We start from the raw sequence: 24663 nt of genomic DNA, 5'->3' as shown, positions 1-24663 counted from the left end.
GTACATTTCCATTCACCTAAATACACACCGAGCTGTAGATAAGTTTTCTTATTTTATTTCTGTATATAGATTATGATATAATTTGAGAGAATAGTATCCAATTATTGTGTGCCCTTCCAGTAATTTTTTAAATAATTGGGTCCACAATAATTTTATTGTGGACCAAGGGCGAAAGGGGAAGCTTCGCCGAAAAAATAGAGGTTGGCATGAACTTGTGAGTCTAACAAAACATTTCTCTTTCTTAATTTTATTTTTTCCTCGTTCAGTTCTTCTCTACTCTTGCTTCTCTCGATCTCGTGGTCGAACTTTGTTCAATTTTTTGTGATTGAATTCTTCGATTGATTGTCATTGAACTCTTCGATCTATATTTCGATTAAATTCTCCTCTCAATTTCATGCTATGGCAATTGTTTTTGTCTTTGGGTTGCTTTCATCGGGCTCTGTCTACAATTTCTGGCAATTTCTCTTGGATTGCTAAAGATTATTTTATACTAGTCTCAATTGAATGAAATTGACCTTTTTGCTCAAATTTATCACTTTTTCAATAGCTTTCTAGTGATTTCGGTCTGAAGATTTATTAAAGTGAGCTATTTATTCATTTGAAGGTCGCATCATTGGATATTTGATCAATAGTACTTTTCAGAACTATAACTTTCCTCCCAAAAGTTCTGATAACCTCTATAATTATTATAAATTAGTAGTTGATTTAATTTTCGAAGAGATTTATTTTTCATGTTAGATTCTAAATTTCTTTAGGAAAATTTTAGTTTAATTTTAATAATTTTTGCGATGTAAGTTGTTTAATATGTGTTACGGAGATAGAAGTTGCAGTAGCTGAAGTTCTTCTGCTTGTGTTTGATTTTACTGTAATTTTGTATATGATTTTTCTCAATTTTAATTTATAGGTATTCAATTTTAATGTGCTTATTTTGATTCAATTTTAATTTATATGTATTCAATTTTAGTTTCAACACTATTTTTGTTTGTTGTGATTTTCCATGATTATCAGGTTCATTAATATCATTATGCAAAAAAGGTTACTAAGCTAAAATTTTAGTTACTATATGTAAAATTGTTTGATTGTAAGGTATCTTTTTCATAGGGGTTACTAGGACTCAATTACAGTTCCTATATCTCAAATTTTAATTTTTTTTTTTCAATTTAAAGATACTTATTCGATCAACCGAAAGGGCCACTATAATAGATTGATGCATGTGCTTTACTTGTTCAGAACCTAATCCCTTTTAATCATCTTTGGTTTCTTATTTAGCTTAATTTTCTGATTAGTACCCCCTCTGTTCCTAAATAAGTGTCACATTTCCTTTTACGGTGTTCCCTTATAAGTGTCACATTTCCTTTTATGGACATGTACACTTTACCAATATACCCCTTAACTTCTCAACAATTACACCCCATACCTACCTTTTATTAAAAAATGTGCCCAAAAAATAATAAAAAAAATAATTTAAAAAAAGATTTTTTAGAAAAGGGAACAAAAAACTGAGGGAACAGAACCCTCCTCCCTTTCTCACGTTCAGTCGTTCACCTTTCTCTCTCTCCTTCATTTCCATTTTCATCTTCTCTCTCCTTCATTTTCATCTTCTTTGTTCTTCCCTCTCCACTCTCTCCCCTTCATTTTCGTTCGTGCTTCTCTTATTTCACCCACAAAATTCAAGACTTTGGTTTAAATGGTGAAATTTGACCATGAAAATTCCAGATCTGAAGTTTTCATGGTCAAATTTGACCTTTTAAACCTCGAATTTGGCTTTGGATTGTTAGGTATGTTGAGTTTTTGATAATTTTCTAGTTTATTTTAGTTTAATGACAATTTCTGGGTTTGTTGTTGATAATTTTTGATGATTTGTTGTGACTTTATTTTTTTTTTTTTTTGTCTGGGTTTTATGCTTTTCTGATTTTTTTTTTCCCGAATTTAGGGTGGATATTAGGTTTTTGATGATTTTTTTGTTAGTTTTGTTCGAATTTTAGTTGAACCTTTTGATGTTCGATTTTTAGGGTTCGTTTGATTTTTGGTGAATCTGGGTTTGTTTGATTTTTTGATATTTCGAGTTTTAGGCTTTGTTCAATTTTTGTTCGATTTTTTGATAATTCGAGTTTTAGGGTTTGTTCGATTTTTGGTGAATCTGGGTTTGTTCAATTTTTTGTTCGATTTTATTATAATTCGAGTTTTAGGGTTTGTTCGATTTTGGGTGAATCTGGGTTTTGTTCGATTTTTTGATAATTCGAGTTTTGTTCAAATTTTTTTATGATTTTAGGTTTGTTCGATTTTTTGAGATTTTTAGTGTTGTTAGAATTTTTTTTGATAATTAATCCTGGATTGTTTGAATTTTTTGTTCGATTTTTTGAAATTTTTGGTGATTGGGTTGATTTTTTTTTGGATGATCCGTGGATTATTGCTCTTTGTATTTCTATTGGTTGATATTTTTTTTTTGTTGTAATTTGATTGGTTGATTTTGTGGGTAGTGGATTGATGACATGGCAATGTCTTTAATTTCTGATTTTTCTCTCTTTTCTCTCTTTATTTTTGTACTTTATCTTATTAAACAATTATCTACTTTATTCATTCCCCCAAAAAAAACATTCCCAATCATTATCTCTTACACACTTCACAATTTTATTAATTACTGTGCAAAGTCCCAAATGTGACACTTATTTAGGAACGGAGGGAGTAATACATTTTGTTGATAAACTCTGTTCAATCTTAAGTATTAACGTGTAATTCTTACCTAAAGAAGAAAAAAAATAAGAAACAATTGGACAATGTGTTGGATGAATCCGGATAATGATGATCACAGTGAAGGATATCAGCAAGGGTCACTATATTTGTAAAAGGGTAACTATATGTTACAATACGGGTAACTATATGTTACTTCTTGTAAATAATAGATTTTTCTAGGGTTTTGATCACTTAACCTTATATGTTGCTTCTCTCGCATATGTTATTAGCAGGAAAGTTTGTTGTCATTTTAGGAATTTTGGATCATATTCCATGCTTTGGGAAGTATTTCGTACTAGTTGTAGTTTAACAACCTAACAAAAAATTGACAGATAGGAGGCAATGGAAACAAAGGTTCACGAGGAAAGAGAAAGACGAATTGCATACATGATCATCTCATTCATCGAAGACTCTCGCCTTTTTCTTTCTTTAAGAGACCGCTCTTGATCTGGGCGGGATCTATCAGTAGCGGCATTCTCTGACAAAATCTTCATTTAATTAATTCCTATGAATCCTCACTCCATCTTTTGCTATTTTTACAATTGTTTGTAATGTATTTAAGCAGATTATGGAGTGATAACAAAAATTAGATTACAAACAATCAATTAAGAGTTACAAATTACAATGTCAAGAATAAATTAATGCGAAAAATATTTCTTTAATTTAGTTCTTGCTACATTTGCAAAACGTGAACTAAGGTTTAAGGGTCTTATATTTAGCAATGGTTTTATTTTTTTTATAAAACTTACATTTATTTATTTACTAACACTTGTTGACGTGTGGAAGATAATACAACTTTAAACAAATTAAATCTACGAATAGAGACAATAATTGAGTTCAAATCACACATCTAAAGAGAATACTGATACGTCATGATCTCAACTAGATATTTTCATGATTGACCCTATTACATGTGAGCTTGTATCTTATTAATGCGAAAAGTGTTTATCCGAGCGTTGTTTGAGCAAATTTCTCATGGACATATTTTTGCATTAAAACTATTAAAGAAGGATTAAGTGTATAGTTAGAAACATAGGCGAATTAATATAATTGAAGAACTCGTAAAAAAGAGTGAGATTTGAATCCCCATCAAATAAAATCTAACACCATATTATTCACATATTGATATGCATTGAAGTCAAAATTAAATCTTACCAACTACACTAAAAACAAGAATTTAAATAATTTATTATTATATACTCGTACGTGACCAATTGCCTGTTGATTTAGTGATGATTGAGGCTGAATTGGTAGGGAGAATCCCGTGTTCGATCCCCGTAACAGTAATTGGGAAGGAACTGAAACTTATCCACTCAAAACTCGCCCGAATCCGAATTAGCCCTAAAGGTGAATCGGGTGGTAAAAAAAAAAACTCGTACGTGAAGTTTGAAGAGATATATATATATATAAAGGAGACATATTTGCTGAAATATTAGAGCGCCACCTAGGATTACTAATGGTTTCGGCCAATGAAAAATAAGATTTCTAATTTATTTTTGAATTAAAAAAATCGATTGCCACGTAGATAATTAATTAAGTGCCACGTGTATATTCTAATTAATTAATCTAATATACATATATAAAGGAGGCATATTTGCTGAAAGATTAGAGCTCCACCTAGGATTACTAATGGTTTCGGCCAATGAAAAAATAAGATTTCTAATTTCTTTTTGAATTAAAAAAATCAAGTGCCACGTAGATAATTAATTAGGTGCCACATAGATATTTTAATTAATTAATTATTAATATATACAACTCCATCGAAAATCAAACACTCTAATAATTAAAAAAAATCGATTGCCACGTAGATAATTAATTAGGTGCCACGTAGATATAAGCATATTTGCTGAAAGATTAGAGCGCCACCTAGGATTACTAATAGTTTCGGCCAATGAAAAATAAGATTTCTAATTTCTTTTTGAATTAAAAAAATCAAGTGCCACGTAGATTATTAATTAGGTGCCACATAGATATTTTAATTAATTAATTATTAATATATACAACTCCATCGAAAATCAAACACTCTAATAATTAAAAAATAATCGATTGCCACGTAGATAATTAATTAGGTGCCACGTAGATATTTTAATTAATTAACTAATTACTAATATATACAACTCCATCTAAAATCAAACACTCTAATAATTGAAAAATAAATCTAAAATAAAATTCATCCAAAATCAAACAATAATCTAAAATAAAATAAATAAAATTCAATTTAAAATCAAACGTTAATCCAATATTAGAGCGCCATGTAGAAAAATCTAATGGCTTCGGCCAATGGAGGAATATTTTTTGAAATATTAGAGCGCCACCTAGGATTACTAATGGTTTCGGCCAATGAAAATAATATTTCTAATTTCTTTTTGAATTTAAAAAATCAAGTGACACGTAGATAATTAATTAGGTGCCACGTAGATATTTTAATTAATTAATCTAATATTATACATATATAAAGGAGGCATATTTGCTGAACTATTAGAGCGCCACCTAGGATTACTAATGGTTTCGGCCAATGAAAAATAAGATTTCTAATTTATTTTTGAATTAAAAAATTGAGTGCCACGTAGATAATTAATTAGGTGCCACGTAGATATTTAAATTATTTAATTAATTACATATATACAATTTCATCCAAAATCAAACGCTCTAATAATTAAAAAATATATCTAAAATAAAATTCATCCAAAATCAAACACTAATCTAAAATAAAATTCAATCTAAAATCAAACATTAATCCAATATTAGAGAGGAAAGCTAATGGTTTCGGCCAATGAAAAATAAGAATTCAAAATTATTTTTGAACTAAAAAGTCGAATGCCACATAGATAAATAATTAGGTACCACGTAAATATTTTTATTAAATAATTATTAATATTTCTTATATACAATTTCATCCAAAATCAAACACTATAATAATTTAAAAAAAATCTACAATGAAATCCAATCCACAATAATAAAAAAAAAAAATTTAATCTAATATATAAAATATAACAGTTAATATATATGAGAGTTTTATTTTAACGTAACAATTTAATAGAAACCGTGCATCCCACGGGCTAAAATTTAGTTGATTAATCAGGGTAAAACAGAAGTCAGGTTTTAGCTGTCAGACGAACGTGGCGGAAGATTAATTTTACTTAAATAAATAAAATAATTAAAACCACAAAAATTCTCTCTCCTCCGTCTCTCTCCGCGACACTGTCATATCATCATCTTAGCCAAAGAGACAAAGCTCGCGAGGGGAGGAAACAACACCACAACACCCACAAGGGAGGATAGAGAAAGTTCGTGAGCGAGGAGAGAGAAAGTGAAAGACGACAACAATGGTAGGATGTTGTCCTCCGATGGATCTGATGCGGTCGGAGGAGATGCAATTGGTGCAGCTCATCATCCCTCTTGAGTCTTCTCATCTCACCGTCTCACATCTCGGCGACCTCGGCCTTCTCCAGTTCAAAGACGTTCGTTTCAAATTTTAATTTCTAGTTTTTTTTTTTTGTAATTTTGATTTGCAATACCTCGATTATTGATCGTTTTGTTGCTGAATTTTGATTGCTGGGCAGTATGATTGCAATTTTGTTATCTGATGATTGCTAATTGGATCAAATTATGTTGCGTTTTTTGTCTTTTACTGAAAAATTAATTGATTTAGGGTTTCTCTAGCTGCTTGTGTATTTAATTGATGATCGTTTATTGTTATTCTGATTTCTGGTAGTTTTGTTTTGGAATTGTTCAATGTCCTTTGATTGTAGTGCTTTTGTTTTTGAGTTTAATGGTTTCAAGTAACTTTTTAAAGTCAACGAACTGAACTTGGCTTTGATAAATGCAACGTGTTACGTTGTTGAGATTGATGCTTATAACATGGAATGATTCATGAGAGATAAATTTTTTGTGTGAATTAATGTAGCTAACTTGTTTGCTACAGAGCTACTTTGAGCGCTGAGGTATGTGCTTAGCATTTGTGAGATGGCAGCTTTTTGAGGTTTAGTGACGATGAAGGGAAGAGTTTGATGTATAGTGGAGTATATGGACTAATGCGCCAACTATTTTGAAGTCTTTAGGTGTTTCATAAATTTAAAAGTCAGCAAGTGAAGAAGCGGGTTTTGATAAATGCAATATTGTCGAGATTAATGCCCTTTTTGTTACCGAGGGGTCGAGATTGATGCTTATAACATAACTGGTTCATGAAAGAAGGATTTTTTTGTGAATAAAGTAGCAAACTTGTTTGCTGCGAAGTTACTTTGAGCGCTGAGGACCTGAGGTATGCCAAGGACCAAGGTTATGTGCTCACCATTTGTGAGTTGACAGCTGTTGAAGTTTTGTGGCATGATTGAAAGGAGAGAGTTTGATGTATGGTGCAGTATGTGGACAGATGCGCCAGCTATTTCGAAGTCTTAGGTTTCTGATAAGTTTAAAAGTCATTGGAGTGAAGCTGACTTCGATAAATGCAATGTATCACATTGCAGAAACTGATGCTTACAACATGAATGACTAATGAAAGAAGGGTTTTTTTGTGTGTGAATACAATAGCTAACTTGTTTGCTGCAAATACACTTTGAACGCTGAGGTATGCCGAGGGCAGAAGTTTTGTGCTTAGCATCTCTGAGATTACAGCTTTTTGAGGTTTTTGTGACATTTAAGGGAAGAGTTTGATGTATGGTGGAGTATATCTACTGATGTGCCAGCTAGTTTAAAGTCTTTAGGTTTCTGGTAAGTTTAAAAGTCATCGGAGTGAAGCTGGCTCTGATAGGTGCAATGCATCACGTTGTAGAAACTGATGCTTCTAACATGAATGATTCATGAAAGAGGAATTTTTTGTTAAAAAGTAGCTTACATGTTTTCTGTAAAGGTACTTGAGCGTTGTGGTATCAGGTATGGTGAGGTTATGTGCTAAGAATTTGTGTGATGACAGCGTCTTGTGGTCTTGTGATGGGAAGAGTTGAAAGTTTAGAGGAGTATATGGATTGATGTGACAGCTATTTTTTATCCTAGGAACAATGGAAAGGAGAGTGTGCTATTTGATTGATCATTATCGCTGCTGATTTACTGAACACGTTGATCTTGAAAGTTCGCGTGCCTCCGTTTATTATAGTTGATTCAACCTACACAAAAAGCATGAAGTTGCTCTAGACTAGTTTTTACCCTGTAAATCACGAAGGAGGATTTGAGAAAGTTATTTGAGTCATGGTGATTAGATTAACAAACCTATAGCTACGGTCTAGAACATCATGGTATTTATACACTTCAAGAATTGAGATTAAGAGATACTTTTCGGAGCTTTTTCATTATTTATTTTATTTTGTTACTTTGATGGTGTTGAATGTAGAAAATTACCAGTAATAATTTTTAGCCTTGTAATGGTTAAGTTGTTTCATGTTGGTCTATTCATGCCGTTTTTTTCCTACTTGATATTTTTTTTCTAAATTTTTCTGCTTTCCCCTAATTTATTTTAAAATTGAGACATTGTGCAAGTGTAACTGTCAGGTGACTTTTACTTTATTGACATATTTTATTTTCCAGTTGAATGCAGATAAGAGTCCTTTCCAGCGAACTTATGCGAATCAGGTATCTTGAGGTTTCCATTACGCTATCATTGCTCATTTTTTGGCTTCAAGTGCGCAGAATGTCTTTCTAAGACCCTTGTTCATCCTTATTTGTGTAGCATACTTGAATTGAAGTGATTATTGGTGGAACATATCTCACTTCATATTTCATCACAACTGTGCTACTGCAGTTATATTATTTGATTGCTTGTATGTGCTTAAGACTTTATATGAGCTAAAGATCAGCATTTTAACTCCTCCTTGACTCATTGTGTCTCTCTATCTTCCAGTTTGTTTGAGTGTGGTTGTGGGCCCCTTTTGTTCAATGAGTTGTATCATTTGATTAGCAACTTGCCCCTCTTGTAATTATTTATCAATCAAACCTTAGCCCTTAGGTATTGATCTTTTTCATACATGGACAATTGTGTAGGCATTTTTTGACATCTCAAGCTTAATTAAAAGGATAAAGCCGAACTTTTGGTCAATACTTCATTAATTGTTCCTGATGAAGTTCATGTCCTGTACTTCACCTTTATTCGACTGATATATAAGTATACATTCTCCTCGTTAACCTTTAAAGTAAATCCCGAATAGGGCATGACAGGAAGGCTTTATTTGCACATAGCTCACTTGTACAATGCTCCGAAGCTCTCTTAGATTTACCTTTACAGTTGTAAAGAAGTTTTCTTTGTTAGACTTTGGTCCAGAAGGCAACTGGCTGACCCAATTTTCCGCATCAAAGAACCCTAGGACATCTAAGCTGGGCATTCGACTTGATTCTTTGTTATCCAAAGTTAAAAATTGCCTAATTAGGGACTCTTCAAGTCTTTAGTCAATTTAGAATTTTTTTTTGGCATATTGATTAACTTAATTTCTTTCTGAAGATAAAAAAATGTGGAGAGATGGCCCGTAGACTACGATATTTCAGGGAACAAATGTCCAATGCTGGTATTTCAGCTCCACCAAAGTCCTTCACTCGGAATGATATCAAAGTGGATGATTTGGAGGTTTGTTGAGAATTCTTTTTTTTCACTTTGTTTATCCTTTTCCCCATATGAAGGGAGTTTAACATGCTTTGTGGACTGAGCAACATGCGGTTTTGTGATTATATAGGTGAAACTTGGAGAGCTGGAAGCTGAGCTTACTGAGATGAATGCAAACAATGGGAAGTTACAGCGCACTTATAATGAACTTGTCGAGTATAAACTTGTTCTACAGAAGGTAGGTTATTCACGCTTCTTTGAACTTGTTTATTTATATTATTAAACCTTGTCCATATAGTCCCCCTCTATATTAGATTTTTAAGTACCTAACATGGGTGCATCAGTTGAATACAAAGACTGTGTATTAGCGTGTTATTAAGTGGAAGCTAAACTGCCACAGACACTCATACTCCTGTAGCTCTGGAAGGAGGAGTTTGGTGGTGAAAAGGCTTCATATTTGAGGAATATTACACATTATTTAAAGTAATTTTGGCGTATTATTTTATATCACAACAGAGACGTAATCTTTAGGAACTTATTTAAAAGTCCAACTCGTAGGAATGAGATGCATAGTATATTTCATTTTCTATGCATTATATTTATTGATTAGGTCGTATACTGAAAATTGTGTTTCTGTTTATCCCTCAGGCAGGAGAATTCTTCCATTCAGCCCAGAGCATTGCAGCTGCTCAGCAGAGGGAAATGGAAGCACAGCAAACTGAAGAGTCCTTGGACACACCTTTACTGACGGACCAAGTAAGACTTGATCTGTTGATCTGTTTTGTTTGTACTTCTCATGTGTATCCTGCTTTTGGAATGATTTCTTGATGGACTTTTGTTCAGGAAAAATCGGGTGATCCATCAAAGCAGGTGCAGCTGGGGTTCTTTACAGGCCTTGTACCCAGGGAGAAATCCATGCCATTTGAGAGGATCTTGTTTCGTGCTACTAGAGGCAATGTTTTCTTGAGGCAAACCACAGCTGAGAATCCTGTTACTGATCCTGCTTCTGGAGAAAAGGTTCAACAAAATATTTCTTCTATGCACTATTTTTGATGCCGTGGGAGTTCTTTTCCTATAAAAAATTTGAAACAGTTGTTTAGCATACATGCAGGTCCTTTACCATACATGATTTTGACATCCATAAAATTTAGAATATTGCGCTGATTTTTTGTCTTCTAATTTTCAGGTTGAGAAAAATGTCTTTGTGATATTCTATTCTGGTGAAAGAGCAAAGACCAAAATTCTTAAGATATGTGAAGCATTTGGAGCTAATCGTTATCCTTTCAGTGAGGACTTTGGCAAACAAGCTCAAATGTTGAAAGAGGTGTGCTCTTTGTACTTTATTTAATATGTCTTTCTTTTATTTGCATTTAGTAAGATGAGGATTTGTTACCAATATCAAATGCATTACTCTACACTCCATTGCCAAATAGTCCTGGAAAAGAGTAAAAAAATAAAAAGAATGCTAATGAAGTGGGAAATGGAAAGTTTGCATAAACATATGTTGTTATTTCTGCTGATCTAATTGTTTCGAGTTACATTTTCTTGTAACAATTTTTCTTAGCACCACTTATAAGTGTTGGTGTGCCCTTTTACAGAAAAAGAATATCCCCTGAACTGTTCCATTTCACATAGCCCTCCTTTTTGTTTTAATATAGTTCAGCCTGACTATCTTAATTGCTCATTTGTCCCCCAGGGCATTTCAATGCACAACTCTTCTTGAAGTTATTCTTTTTATCCCCCCTATTTTTTCTCAATAGTTGTGAAATATTCACAATGAAATACAGTATTAAACCAAGAGATCCATTGATTTCTATATCTGAAACAGTAGCAGTGATAAATTCACAACCACAGCTTCTGCTTACTGTTTCTTTCATTAGTGTAGATCTCTTCTGCTTTTATAACAACTTCTACTTTCGTTGAAATGTTCTTCCTTCAACTTCAGAGCTTCTCTTTTTCCATTGGATATGCAAATTTGCTGACCTTACATGGTTGAATTTTAGGTTTCTGGTAAACTATCTGAGTTGAGGACTACAATTGATGCTGGACTTCTGCATCGTGGAAACTTATTACAGACTATTGGTGATCAGTTTGAGCAGTGGAACATTCTGGTATGTTGGAAATCCTTAAGTTAAATCAGCGTTTTTCTTGTGTATTTAATTGAAAGAAAAGAGAAACTGTAGCTCGCATTGCTAATGTGTTGTGGTTTTAGTTTGAATTTAAATTTTATTTTCTTATTATGAAGGTGAGAAAAGAGAAATCCATTTACCACACATTGAACATGCTTAGCATGGATGTAACCAAAAAATGTCTTGTGGCAGAAGGGTGGTGCCCAGTTTTTGCAACGCAACAGGTAAACTTCTAACCATCTAAGGTGTGAATTCTTGGTGGATTGTGCATGCGTATTTAAGTTTTTAACCAGAGACATCAAAACTGAAGTGAAGCTTGATCAATGCAGATCCAGGATTTGTTGCACAGGGCGACGCTGGACTCAAATTCACAAGTTGAAGCTATATTTCAGGTTCTATATACAAAGGAGTCGCCGCCAACCTATTTCAGGACTAACAAATTTACTACTGCTTATCAGGAGATTGTTGATTCTTATGGGTAAGCTATCTTAACTTTAAAGGTTAAAATGAGTGTTGTGTCGTTCAAGCGAGAAAGCAGCAAATTGACCCCTAGCTATAATCAATTGTGAATTCAACCTCCCTAACTTGTAACTGTAGCAATTGAATTCCATAACTTTTATCAGAAGTGCAGCTTAACCCCCATTCTTATCTCCAGCAAAGTTCTCACTGGTTGAGTGGTTGTAAGATGATATAATGGCACACTAATGGATTTGTTTCATTGCATATCATTGTGTATTGTAACTGCAATCAGTAAGATGAATATCAAACTTTCCCTCTCCTATTCTATTTTCCCCAGTTATGTAGCTCACCTTCTCTTACCTTCTTATTTTCTCCTTAGCAGCATGTCTAGTGTATCTTCTTCAATAAAAACCCAAATTCTTATCAAGGAAAGACTTAATTAAATATGACATGCTTTTGCAAAATCAACATCAGTTGAACTGCAACATCTATACTTCAAAATGCTCACAACAATTTTTTTGTTCTATTTTGTCTTGTGCATATTAAGAGGAGTTTTATAGGCATTGTATGTAGCTTCCAGTTGGATCAGGGAGATGACTTGTTAGCTGTTATATATTTATCATAGGATGCATTGAATGTAAAATCAATCACTTTCCACTTCTCCTCCTCCCCCCCCCCCCCCCCCCGGGTTTGATTTCTGATATAATAACCCTGACGTCAACGTATAAAATTATAAAAAGAAATTATATGTCTGGTAAATCGCTTTAATTTTTTTTTTTGTGTGTTATGTCATTTTTTTCCAGTGATAAATCCTTGAAATTAGAATAAGGTTTTATTACAATATTGATAAAAGTTATGGGGTTTCATTACCGAAGATTGTAGTTGTAACTTTCAACTCTTGCATTGTTCAAGAGCATTGCAGGCCCTAATCAAGTCTTCTATGATTCTAGTTATGAATATGCTGATTGAAACCCAATATTTTGTTGCATAAATCCTGTAATTATGTTTCCCAGACCCCGATCCAAATTTTACTTACTTTCTTCTCGAAACAGTATCTCACCATTTAGAATGAACATATTTGTAGTTGTAAGCGTAATACATGAAGCATCAGAGCATGGGTTTGAGCTATCGGTTTTTATATTTGATACTCTTAGGATTATCGGGTCAGAATTATTTCCGTAGAAAAATTCCACCTCCATCCAAAAAAGAATTGGCTTGCAAAGAATCTTGAGGCTTAACTTACTATCTGAATCCTCTTGAAAATAATACTTATGAACGGCCTTGGAAATTGGAAAGCAGACATTTGGACAAGGCATGGGTTATGCTTAAAAATTCAACGTAGGATTCGTTAATGCAGAGTACTTCTATCGCACAAATACAAACCATTTATCTTCCCCTCTTGCTTTGGTGGTGCGGATCATATTATTCCAAAAAGTTCATTTGGAAATGGCGCCATTGGTGCCCAGTTCAAATTGTATTTCATTTGAAACTTCAATTTTATATTCTCTTCATCTAATCTTTGAATATGCAGGCCTCTATTCTGTATTGTTTACGTACTTTTAACATTGAAAGTGTTAAAACATGGAGGAAATGGTGCCTGCTTAGCTCTCTTAATCGTTGAACTTGAGTAGCTGATTTACTTAAAAGCTAATATAGTACATGTGTTTTTCATGATTGTCAAGTTTCTAGTGTTGCGGCTTCTTTATCTACCTTACGTGCCATTTTTCATCATTGCTAAAGTGATCAATGTCATATTTGCAGGATTGCTCGGTATCGAGAAGCAAATCCAACTGTATACACAGTCGTTACTTTTCCATTCTTGTTTGCAGTCATGTTTGGTGATTGGGGGCATGGTATATGCCTGTTAATTTGTACTTTATACCTGGTAATCAGGGAAAAGAAGCTTGGAAGTCAGGTGATTATTTCTAACTTATTATGACAGTCAAGTATCTCTGAAGGTGTTAACATGAGTTTTTGACTAAACTTCATGCTCAAATAGTGTTTTCCTGTTTGGTCTGCTATCTTCTTACTTACTGATTTTTTTTTTTCTGACCTGAAAGGTATGGATCAGAAGTTTTGGCAGACTCTAAAATTTCTGACATACTGCATGTACAAAACAAAGTAAAAGATTAATCACTATAAAAAAGAGAGTAAAAGAGTATCTAAATGAAAAAAAAGTGAAAAAAAGTGAGAGCGTGTATCTAAAAAATTGCAGCCATCTGCAGGAAGCTCTCTCCAAAGACTGGAGAGGAGCATATGCACACAAAAGTCTCCTTCTGTTTGCAGGCTGGTTTCTGGACTTAAAATCACAAGGATGGAAAAGTAGGAGTAACATAGTCACTGACTGATTTATCATACTGTGGTGAGGGTAAAACTAAGAAGCAAAACACTATTGTATTGAGGAAACTCTTCAATTTCACATGTTTAAAGAACACAAAGTAAATGAGCTTCTGTTGAATAGGAAAACTGACACTAAATGCTAAACCTAGAACTCAATTTTTGGACGATACCCAATAACCAATTCTAGATTTTAAGAAAAGTTCACAAGTCCATAAAAATTCCATCAATAATATGTATGAATTCTTTATATTGAATGGAGATATTTGTATATAAAGTTTCATGTGCCCCAATATGAATTGATGGATGTCACCAAGAGTCGAAGATTACTACGATACATAGGTGGTGTTGCACAAGTCAATTCAAAGTATAGAGCTCTCATTTTTAGAACCACCATATAAATGCCATAAGGTGGTGTTTCCTGATCTGCAGGGATTACTTGATTGAATTGTGTCGGTCACCCCTTGTTATAATTTTTTTTGGGTAATTTAGGTCTAGGCCTAATTGTTTTTGTTCTTTTGCTGCAGAAACTGGGAGATATCATGGAGATGATGTTTGGAGGTCGATATGTTATTTTGATGATGGCAATCTTTTCAATCTACACAGGCTTCATCTATAACGAGTTCTTTTCAGTCCCATTCGAATTATTCGGAAAGTCAGCCTATGATTGCCGTGATCTTTCTTGCAAGTATAGACAAAACTAATACTTACTGCGGTCTTTGTTTTTTCACTCATCTCTGTCACTGTCTTGTTTTATTTATTTGTGGTAATGCATTTCAGGGATGCAACGATTGATGGTTTGATTAAAGTAAGAGATGCATACCCATTTGGATTAGATCCTGTATGGCATGGCTCACGAAGCGAATTGCCTTTCCTTAACTCACTAAAGATGAAGATGTCAATTTTACTTGGTGTTGCCCAAATGAACCTGGGGATCATGATGAGTTTCTGTAATGCTACGTTCTTCAGAAGTTGTGTTGATATATGGTATGTCTTGATTCTTGACGTTAGTCTTGTGCCATCTGTTCTAGTGGTGATGATCTTGGACATCATTTGCAATTTTACTAGCTACAGTGATATTCATCGTTCATCCTATAGCTTCCTCGTTTTAAATATTTACTTTATATCTTATGATGAAAAGCTATGTGATTTCAGTTTTGCACCGGCTTTGTTATTGAACTTTATATTGTTGCTGCAGGTTCCAATTTGTTCCTCAGATCATTTTTTTAAACAGTTTGTTTGGCTATCTCTCCTTTCTCATTGTTCTGAAATGGTGCACTGGCTCTAAAGCTGATTTATATCACATAATGATCTACATGTTTTTAAGCCCTACTGATGATTTGGGTGAAAATGAGCTTTTCTCTGGCCAGAAGACAACTCAGGTCTTTTATCCTTGTTTTTGACATCATTCTGAGATTGTAATTGTTTCACATATTTGTACCCTTGGTGTTCATAACATTTCCATTTTCTATCTCCCTATGTTTCAGATTGTTCTGTTGCTGCTAGCCCTTGTGGCTGTACCTTGGATGCTGCTTCCAAAGCCTTTTATTATGAAAAGACAGCATGAAAATGTAAATTTTTGAGATATGTGTTGAACACTTGAACTTGTTAATGGATCAGGTCTAGCTTTTACAACTAATTCCAAATTTAATGTTTTTGTAGAGGCATCAGGGTGAGTCATATATTCCCCTTCAAGCAGAAGAAAGCCTTCAAGGGGAAGCAGCAAACGGTTCTCATGGCGAGCATGAGGAGTTTGAATTCAGTGAAGTGCTGGTGCATCAGCTCATTCATACTATAGAGTTCGTACTTGGAGCAGTTTCGAATACTGCTTCATACCTTCGATTATGGGCATTGAGGTACTTGTCACTAAAAGCTTCCAACAGTATTTGCAGAGACTATGGATCTTGAACAACACAAAATTAGTAAACCTACTGCTGTCAATAGTAATATTGAGCTTGGAATATAAATGAACAACTAGTAAAATAACTGACAAGATAATTTCAATCCATCAGACGATTGAATGCTAATGGTTGCATTATGAAATCTTGTTTTGGTATTAGAAAACTAGTTTATATTGCACTCGATGCCTGCCTGAGCATATTGGTGTTTTCATGATTAAATTTCATGTAGCATCGATACAGAATAAACACGACAAGTTATAAACACCAATGTGTTAAAATTGACCGTCTGGAGTAGGGGATCTTAACTCTTGTTGCATTTCTTCTTATGGTAATTTTTTTTTAGCACACTATTAAGGGTGCGTTCTATTCAACTTATCTGACCTGAACTTATCTGACTTATTGAAACTTATCTAAACTTATTGGAACTAATAATAATAAAAAATATATATAATAAATAATAATAATAATAATAATAATAAAAAATAATAAAAATAATAATAATAAAAGTAATAAATTAATACTCCCTCCGTCCCAAATTACTCGTTACACTTACCTTTGCACAAAGTTTAGGTGAGGTTGTTTGGTTATCAATTGTTATTTTATTGAAAAAGTAGATGTGATGTGAGTTAGTGGGGTACTTTTTTAATTGAATGAGAGAGGGTGTGGTGACAAAAAAAGTTTAGTGGGAAGAGAGAGACAATATAATAATTGTGGGGCCATTCCTAATTTAGAAGTGTAACAACTAATCTGGGACGGACGAAAAAGGAAAGTGTAACAAGTAATTTGGGACGGAGAGAGTAATTAATAATAATAATTAGTATAATAATAAATAAAAAAACTCCATAATAAAAAATAAAAAATTATTATTATTATTGTTATTATTAATATTGGAACTTATATGAACTTATTGGACCTGAAACTTATTTTTTTAAGGTGAGCATAACGCCCCATTAGTAACAGACTAACAATTACCAAGGTAATTGAGGATATTGGTTTGACAGTCGGTTTCTGTAAATTTAAACAAAATTTCAAATATTATCAAAACCATGATTAAACAGCCCATTAGTAACAGTTACTCATAACTTAACTAATTCACCTAATTTTCTCAATAAATTTCAGAAGCTAAGCAAATAGAAAATTTTATGTATTGCAAAATAGTGTATAAATGTATAATGTTAGATAAGACTATAAGAGTATTAAAGGTAGTTCAAATTCTGACATCAACTGTAGTAGTTTGGGTAAATTATAGAGATATTAGGAACATTATTATGTCAACAAAGGCTAATGTTTCCTGTGATAACTTTTTTTGATGCAGCCTGGCCCACTCGGAGCTGTCTACTGTATTTTATGACAAGGTTTTGATGCTAGCATGGGGGTACGTCAAAGCAAATATCCTCTTGTTTGTTTATTATTTTTTCTTTTTCTAGGCTTGCATAGTTGTATGTCTCACGCAATCTAAGATGATATTTCATATGATTGGTAAACAAAAGTGTTCAATGGGACAGATGGGCAGATTCTGTTGTATTCAGGGCACTCTTTGCATTCATTAAAATCCAAACCTTAGATGTTTTATGTGGCAAAGTATTATTGGTATTTTGGATTGATCAAGTGAATTAGGTAACCATCAAGTGAATTATGTGGTAAAATGCCTTTCTATTTGAGTTATTTAGTCAAAAAGTTTTATTTGGGTCCCTAGTCTTTTGTATTATATACATGATCGACAAGATATTGGCCCTGATCATTTACTCAATCTTATGCCAATTGAAAATTTAGGCTTTAGCCTTGACAGAAGGCAAGCCTAATTCTATTGTGTTTTCTTGTCCTCCTTCTAGTGCTTATCCACTCAAATGGTACAAATTAAAAGAGGAGTTTTGCCTTTTGTAAATTTTGTTAGATTTAGATTTCTGTTGTTGATGTTGGACTTTCAATTAATGGATTAATTTTAGGGTGGAACAAAAAAAGAGGTGGTGAGTTTTGCACGTGAAGTAAGAATCAGCACGTTAATCTCCTAATTGTTTCTTTGTCATTGCAGGTACAACAATGTATTTATTCTTATAATTGGTATTATTGTCTTCATCTTTGCTACTGTTGGTGTGTTGCTGGTCATGGAAACCCTGAGTGCTTTTCTACATGCATTGCGTCTCCATTGGGTGGAATTCCAGAACAAGTTTTACTTTGGAGATGGTTACAAGTTTTATCCCTTCTCATTCTCTTTGATGGTTGAAGAAGAAGAGTGAATGTATCAGAAATAGGTTAGCCATTTCACTAGACGTATGTGAGTTGTTGATATTTGATTCCTTAATTTATCTAGCTTCCTGGGAGATGGAAGTTGGGAACACCCCATTGAGGGACATTTGCGAGAATTAGTTTTGCACAGTCAAGAGTTCCAGCCCTTCCAATTGTTTATTTTGTACTTTGGGAGAAATAATAGGCCTCGACGAGAAGTTATAGGCCATGTATCATAACAAATCAGATGTTTGTGCTTTTATGTACAATAAGTTATTCCTTTAATAAAGTACTCTTTTTTTATTTGCAATTGGTGTTTCATTAAATACCAAATTGCAAGCAATATTGTAAGTGTTAAATTAGAGATTGGTTGTGTTTATTATCTGGTAATCTAATCCCAAGCTGTTGCGGGATATAGCTATAATTTCTTTCATTCACTTCCACTCCATTTCTTTCTTTCTATCTATTCACCAAAGTGGAAAATATGGAAAGTCCTGATGGGAAGTGTTGTTGGCTGTGTGTCAACCTTCGTGCAAGGGGTATTCACACTGACACTGTTTGCGTGCACTGTGGTACTGAATGATGAGGATATTTCCATTGTGTTCACTAGCACAACAATTTGGATGAATGGATCTTTGAGTATTCACTCAAATTATGATGAGAATCTTTCCATTCAGGATTGGATTCTTAATTATATCCGACTTTTTATTAGCTTGGATAGGAAAAATGGAAAAAGAATGGCTTACTTCATTAGTACTTTTTGGGCCACCATGGATCACGAGACATAACAGAATTGTCCAAAAACAGCTCGCAGACGTGGATTTGGTTTTCACCCACGTGGAAGGAGCAATGAAACAATTTAAAATCTTTACCAAAGTTCACAAGAGCAGCTTTTGGTAAGGATTAAGGTCAACAACAATGGTCCGCTGCGGGTTTTGGAAGTGAAAATAGGAAGACATGTGAATGTCCAGATAAGTTATCATTTGCAGGTTGATGCGGCCTGGAAAGAGGAGAATAATCGAGTAGGAATGGGGCGATCTTAGAAAGTCACGAGTCTCATGACCGGTGACCCTTTTCATACAACAGGAGGGTGCAGCTGGGTAATGACCCATTCAATGGCTCAAGCGGAGGCTTTAGCATGCTAACATGGAATGCATTGGGGTAAGGACAAATTTATTAACTCTCTCCTAATACTGACAGACTCATCAGTGTTGGTTACTAATTTACAACATCAACAAATACAAGATGCTCAACAGGAATAGATAATGGTGATGATTCAAAAATGTGGTAAGTTCTTTAGCCGTTGCGTTGTGCACAAGGTAGGTCGAGATCAAATCCAGAAAGCGCTAATCTGGCCAAGAATGTTGTTCAATAGAGCTTTGCACGGGCATCGTCAGAGCCGGATTAGATTTTGGTTTCTTATATCTAGTTATGTTTTTTTTCATTTACCTCTTTGTAATTGTCAAAAAAAAAAAAAAAAAAAATCTACAAAAGTTACGTAGGCAATCATGTTGGGTTATATTAGCAGCTACTAATTATTGAGAAATTGTCAAACTTTGAAAGCTATTGTTTCGGTATTTTGAAGGTTGTCACGGGGATAAGACATGAACATACATGAAAACATTGGACCAAAAGGACCCGAAAGTAAAGTTATCTGACCCGAAAATGATCGACTTGTGCTCCATAACATAAGTATATAAGGAACCTCTAACGATTGCTGGTACTGTACTGATACATTATAATAAAGTCGGACAATCTCAATTCTCAAATTAAGAACTGGAGATATACTGATACATTATACTCCGTAATAATAGAGACGACATGTTGATGCCCTTACAAAAACTCCAACAGCTTAACAAATAACAATGGAGTGAGAAAGGAAGCCTTGAATATGGAGTTTCTTGCTTTAGGCTTACTCCTTTTACATTAAATGTACAGTAATGTATGATGATATGATTCATCATCCCCTACTGACTTTACAGCTTTAGTGAGGGGTAACAGGAGCTGCAGCAACAGTAGAAACCATAGTGTTGACACCACAAAGATCGTAACCTCTACATAATCTGTAATACCCATTCTCTCCCCAGTATTCACCCCACGAGTTCTTAATTATCCAATATGGCTTCTCTTCCTTCCTCATACTAGAATAACCAGCAGAACCATAGCCAACTATTAAAACTCCATGCTCTAAATCAGCTGAGCATGTCAACGGGCATGATACTCCACTTATGTAACTCGACATATAACGAGCATTGATGCCCACTGCATTCAACACGACCTTAAGTTAATTTTATAGTAAACACCAGATTATAATGTATACTTCCAACATATTTAGAACACCCAATAGTGGTATAAAACAAGGGCTTACCAGCAAGGGGCCCATTTTTCACAAGATTTGCAGCAATTTGGCCTTCATCAACGGGGATAACACTGAAGTTTGCTACCTTAGCTGCGATCTTGCTCTTGTCAAATCTGCAGCGACCATTTCTAGCTGTGTATGGATAATCCTTCTCTAGCATCAATCCACCAGCTTTCAGAAGATATTCAAAGGCATTGTTCATCAGCCCACCTTGGCAACCTTGGTCACAGTCATCTGATTCCCCCTCTGGATCACACTATCAAATCACAAACTTTTAGCATCAGAGAACATCTCATTTTGCAAGCAAAACATGACAACTTGAGTCTGGCCTTTAAATCTATGCAAATTTAATACCAAATCAGTTACCAATACTATCCTCTCCAAAACACAGATACGAAAAGGATGCAAAAAATTAGGGTGTCAACTGTCAAGGACATAAATCACAAGTCATGGCTTGGTTTATCTTGCAAGGAGATTACAAAGTAAATCTAACATGCCAATAAGGAAGGGAATTGGTAACTAATAAGCAACAACTTCTCGCACACACACACAAGTATTCCATAGTTGCTAAGCATCAAAGAACTATGCCTCAGTCATTATAACATCAAAGAACCATGCCACAGCATATACTTATAAAGACAATGTAGCATTCCCATTCATTAACCAAAGAAGTATCCTAACTCTTTAAGTCAAATGTTTTCCTATCTAGCAACATACCATATACAATCAACTCTTTGACACATAAGTTTTAATTCAACAATGTCAATCTACAGTTTCAATTCTTACAACAATCAAAAGATGAAATTGATTCTTTACTGTTATGTTTAAAAAGTCGTATGAAATCATGAAGCATTAGTGCAAACCTCACGATCACAATCCAAAAGCTGCTGCTCACTAAGGCTCTCAAGTTTCCCTGTCGCGATAAAGTGTGCACCTTCCATGGCACCAGTGGTACTAAAGGACCAGCAGGAACCACATCCGCCCTGAGTATGACATATCAAACCACCATATACGATCACAATTGATAATCCAATTTCAAAATTATGTAAAAACATAATTCTTTCTTAACATTGTAAGTTCAGAAGCTGAAGATTGTCAACCACAAGATTTCAATTCACAACAAAGTAGCAAAATCAAATGTCAGATTAATCATCACATAAATATTTTGGAAATTCCTAAAATTTCTCAAATTCTGCAGTTACAAAAACCCAACAATTTACATGAAGCTCAGATCACACTGCAAAGCCAACTTTTTTACTGTAGCCTATGTGTGGAGCCCACAAACACGACCCAAATTCAACTGTTAGAAAACCAGCAGCTGTCAGCTGGTATGATATGTACGGAGTACGAAGCTAAATTTTGATCACTACCTATACCTCTAAATAAAAACTTGACCAATTTTTTTTGACAAATTTTACTTTTTCATTTTGTGTCCCTATCTATTTTAAGAATTAAGATGGTAGAGAATGTCTATAAACCAACATAGGTCAACCCGATTCAACTTAATTTAAAAAGTAGCACAATATACCAGCAATTTTGCAAATTGAATAAATATGATCAAGATAAAAATGACAAAAATAGAAATAATTTAGACCTGATCTTTGGGAGGAGTAACAGCGCCAAGTTCCCTCCAATCAAAATCAAGGGGAAGTTCATCAGTCGGTAAAATGGGAGCCTTGTTAGCATGTGAAGGGTACTTCAACCGAGTTCGTACACCCAAGAACTCGTTCATAAACTCAGACTGAGTCAAATCGGAGAACCTAGTCACCCCATGGACCGCAGTGGGGTCAAGAGCCTGGTGACGCTGAGCTTGGCGCAGGTTAGCCTTGAAGATCTCGAAACGGTAATCGTGCTCCTCCTGGGAGGAGTATGATTTGCCGAAACGTTCCTTGAAGAGAGAGAAATGGTGGTGGGGTTGGGACAAGTCGAGTGAGCTGGCGTCGTTACCGCCACCGACTACCTGGCGAATGAGTGAGTCTTCGGGAAGTTCTCCGGTTACGGGGAGTTCTCCAGCGATGGCGGTGGTTAAGATGAGGAGAGAGAAAGTAATGAGAGAGAAAGAAAGAGCCATGCTTTTCACGTTGGTGATAACTGATAATGATGATGTAGGAGAGAGAGTGGGGGCAGAGTGGTTGTTTTTAAGCAGAGACCTGAGAGTGGTTGTTGGGACGAGTACTTGAAGTGGCGGGAGCGTGGACGAGTTGTATAGCGCCAAGTGGCAGAATAATATTGTTGAATAATGATGTCATTTTTTTTGTTTTCTCGTGGTTTTCGATGATGATTGCTGGAGTAATATTTTAAAAACTAGCAACAAGCACGTGCCATGCACGTGTTGAAATCGACATACATTTATAATTTTTACGGATTTTTCATGAAATACCCCTGAATTTTCACGAAATTCACCAAATGCCCCTCGACTTTCAGAAATTCACCAAATGCCCCTCACATTTAACTTAATACCCAAACTACAATTAACCATTTTCCACCTCCCACCACCATTGCTATCTTCTTTTTCTCATTATTTTAAGATGAACAAGATTTTTTCTACCCACTATAATTCATAGATATGATCCTGAATTCAGTAATCATTGAGAATTAAATAGATTTTTTCCCCTTTCCCAAACATGGTTAAGTTGCTTCTCCTGATACATCGCCTTAAACAATTCTGAAAATTTCCGGCAATAAAAAGGTCGGTGAAAGGAATTAAAGGGCCGTATGGTTTCCTTTATTTTGGGGTTGAATTAATTTCCCGACGATGAGTAGGCCGGTGATCGAGAGGAATTGAAGGGTTGTGTATGTGGTGTTTCTTTTAGTTTGGGGGCGGCGATAACATTTTCACGGTGGTTTGCGGCTGCGGCTGCGGCTGCGGACTCAACACTGTCATGGTTGACTCAAAAAGAGACTAAAGGAGGAAGAAAGAGTAGGGGCAGCGACTGAAAATTTATAAAACCAAAACGACAAAACCACTAAAAGTGGTTTGTAGATTTCCGCTTTGGTTTTGATAAATCAGGAGGAATATTGTTTTTTAAAACGGAAACACCGAACATATCTGATTTGGTTTTTTGAGAAATTAAAACGAAAAACGGGAAATTAAATCAGTCCCGAACGACACCTAAGTTATTTTCTACTACGCATAGCATAAAAGACATTGTTTACATCAAATAAAAATTTATCATTCTTATTTGCAAGTTAAGAACTATACCTACCTGACTTCCTCTATAAAAAAATCGCATAAAGAAGTTTACATTTACAAAAAAAAAATTACTATATATCTACGCTCTGTGTTTCTTTTTAAATGAATCACTTTAACTTTCACACTATTTATTTACGGAGTGGTATCTTTTATTTGGATATTTTACTAATACACAGAGTAAAAATCAAATGTTATTATTTAAAATGTTGATTGATTGGTCACTGTTTTTTATAATTTTTACAAACATTACAATATATATGTCTTTCTTCGAGTATGATTTAATAAATCTTATCATGTAAGGATTAGTAACTCATAAAAGTAATAACTAATTAGTGATGTAAGACTATTAAGAAATTATTCGGATCACTTTTCTAATTGTATTGTCTTAACATAATTTTGAACATATAAAAAACAAAAAAATGATTTGTGGTATAGTGATTATCATATGTGACTAACAAATGAGAGGTCACAAGTTTGAAACCTATAAGGCTATAACTAACATTTTTTTCATGATTAAAATACTTACATACGAGATGACATGTCAAACATGACGATACGACACGTTATCATTATATAGAAAGAGAAATGTGGCGAGATGTCATTCTTTGCCGTGGAGTTTTAATAATAATATGGATTAAAACTTAAGAGTACATAATTAAATTATTTAATAATTAAAATTTTAATGAGGTAAGATAAATTATAGTTGGATTAAATTTAGTAGTCATATATTCTTCAGAGTCTTCTTATATTGGGGAAAAAAAATATATTATACTTTAACTCAAGAAAAGTATGTATTTTTT

At 34.1% G+C, this 24663-nt stretch overlaps 2 protein-coding genes across 2 annotated transcripts; one reads left to right on the top strand and one right to left on the bottom strand.

Moving 5' to 3' along the window:
- The first annotated feature begins 5853 nt into the window (after nt 1-5853).
- Nucleotides 5854-18654, top strand: LOC110789556 (V-type proton ATPase subunit a3). The gene is made up of 18 exons (XM_021994251.2): nt 5854-6194; nt 8254-8298; nt 9161-9283; nt 9390-9497; nt 9908-10015; nt 10103-10276; nt 10446-10583; nt 11263-11370; nt 11505-11612; nt 11718-11866; nt 13609-13762; nt 14712-14872; nt 14965-15171; nt 15383-15566; nt 15672-15755; nt 15847-16040; nt 17401-17460; nt 18118-18654. The coding sequence occupies exons 1-18, from the start codon at nt 6060-6062 to the stop codon at nt 18320-18322; spliced, it is 2445 nt and encodes an 814-aa protein (XP_021849943.1). The 5' UTR covers nt 5854-6059; the 3' UTR covers nt 18323-18654.
- A 1346-nt stretch (nt 18655-20000) lies between these two features.
- On the bottom strand, nt 20001-22811 carry LOC110789554 (cysteine protease RD19A). The gene is made up of 4 exons (XM_021994250.2): nt 22265-22811; nt 21534-21653; nt 20680-20926; nt 20001-20573 (listed from the first exon to the last, which is right to left on the bottom strand). The coding sequence occupies exons 1-4, from the start codon at nt 22739-22741 to the stop codon at nt 20296-20298; spliced, it is 1122 nt and encodes a 373-aa protein (XP_021849942.1). The 5' UTR covers nt 22742-22811; the 3' UTR covers nt 20001-20295.
- Nucleotides 22812-24663: the final 1852 nt, after the last annotated feature.

The sequence above is a fragment of the Spinacia oleracea genome, chromosome 4 (assembly GCF_020520425.1).
Source record: "Spinacia oleracea cultivar Varoflay chromosome 4, BTI_SOV_V1, whole genome shotgun sequence".
Classification (NCBI taxonomy): domain Eukaryota; kingdom Viridiplantae; phylum Streptophyta; class Magnoliopsida; order Caryophyllales; family Amaranthaceae; genus Spinacia; species Spinacia oleracea.
Note: the sequence above shows the minus strand (reverse complement) of the source record. Positions and strands in the feature narration are given on the sequence as shown.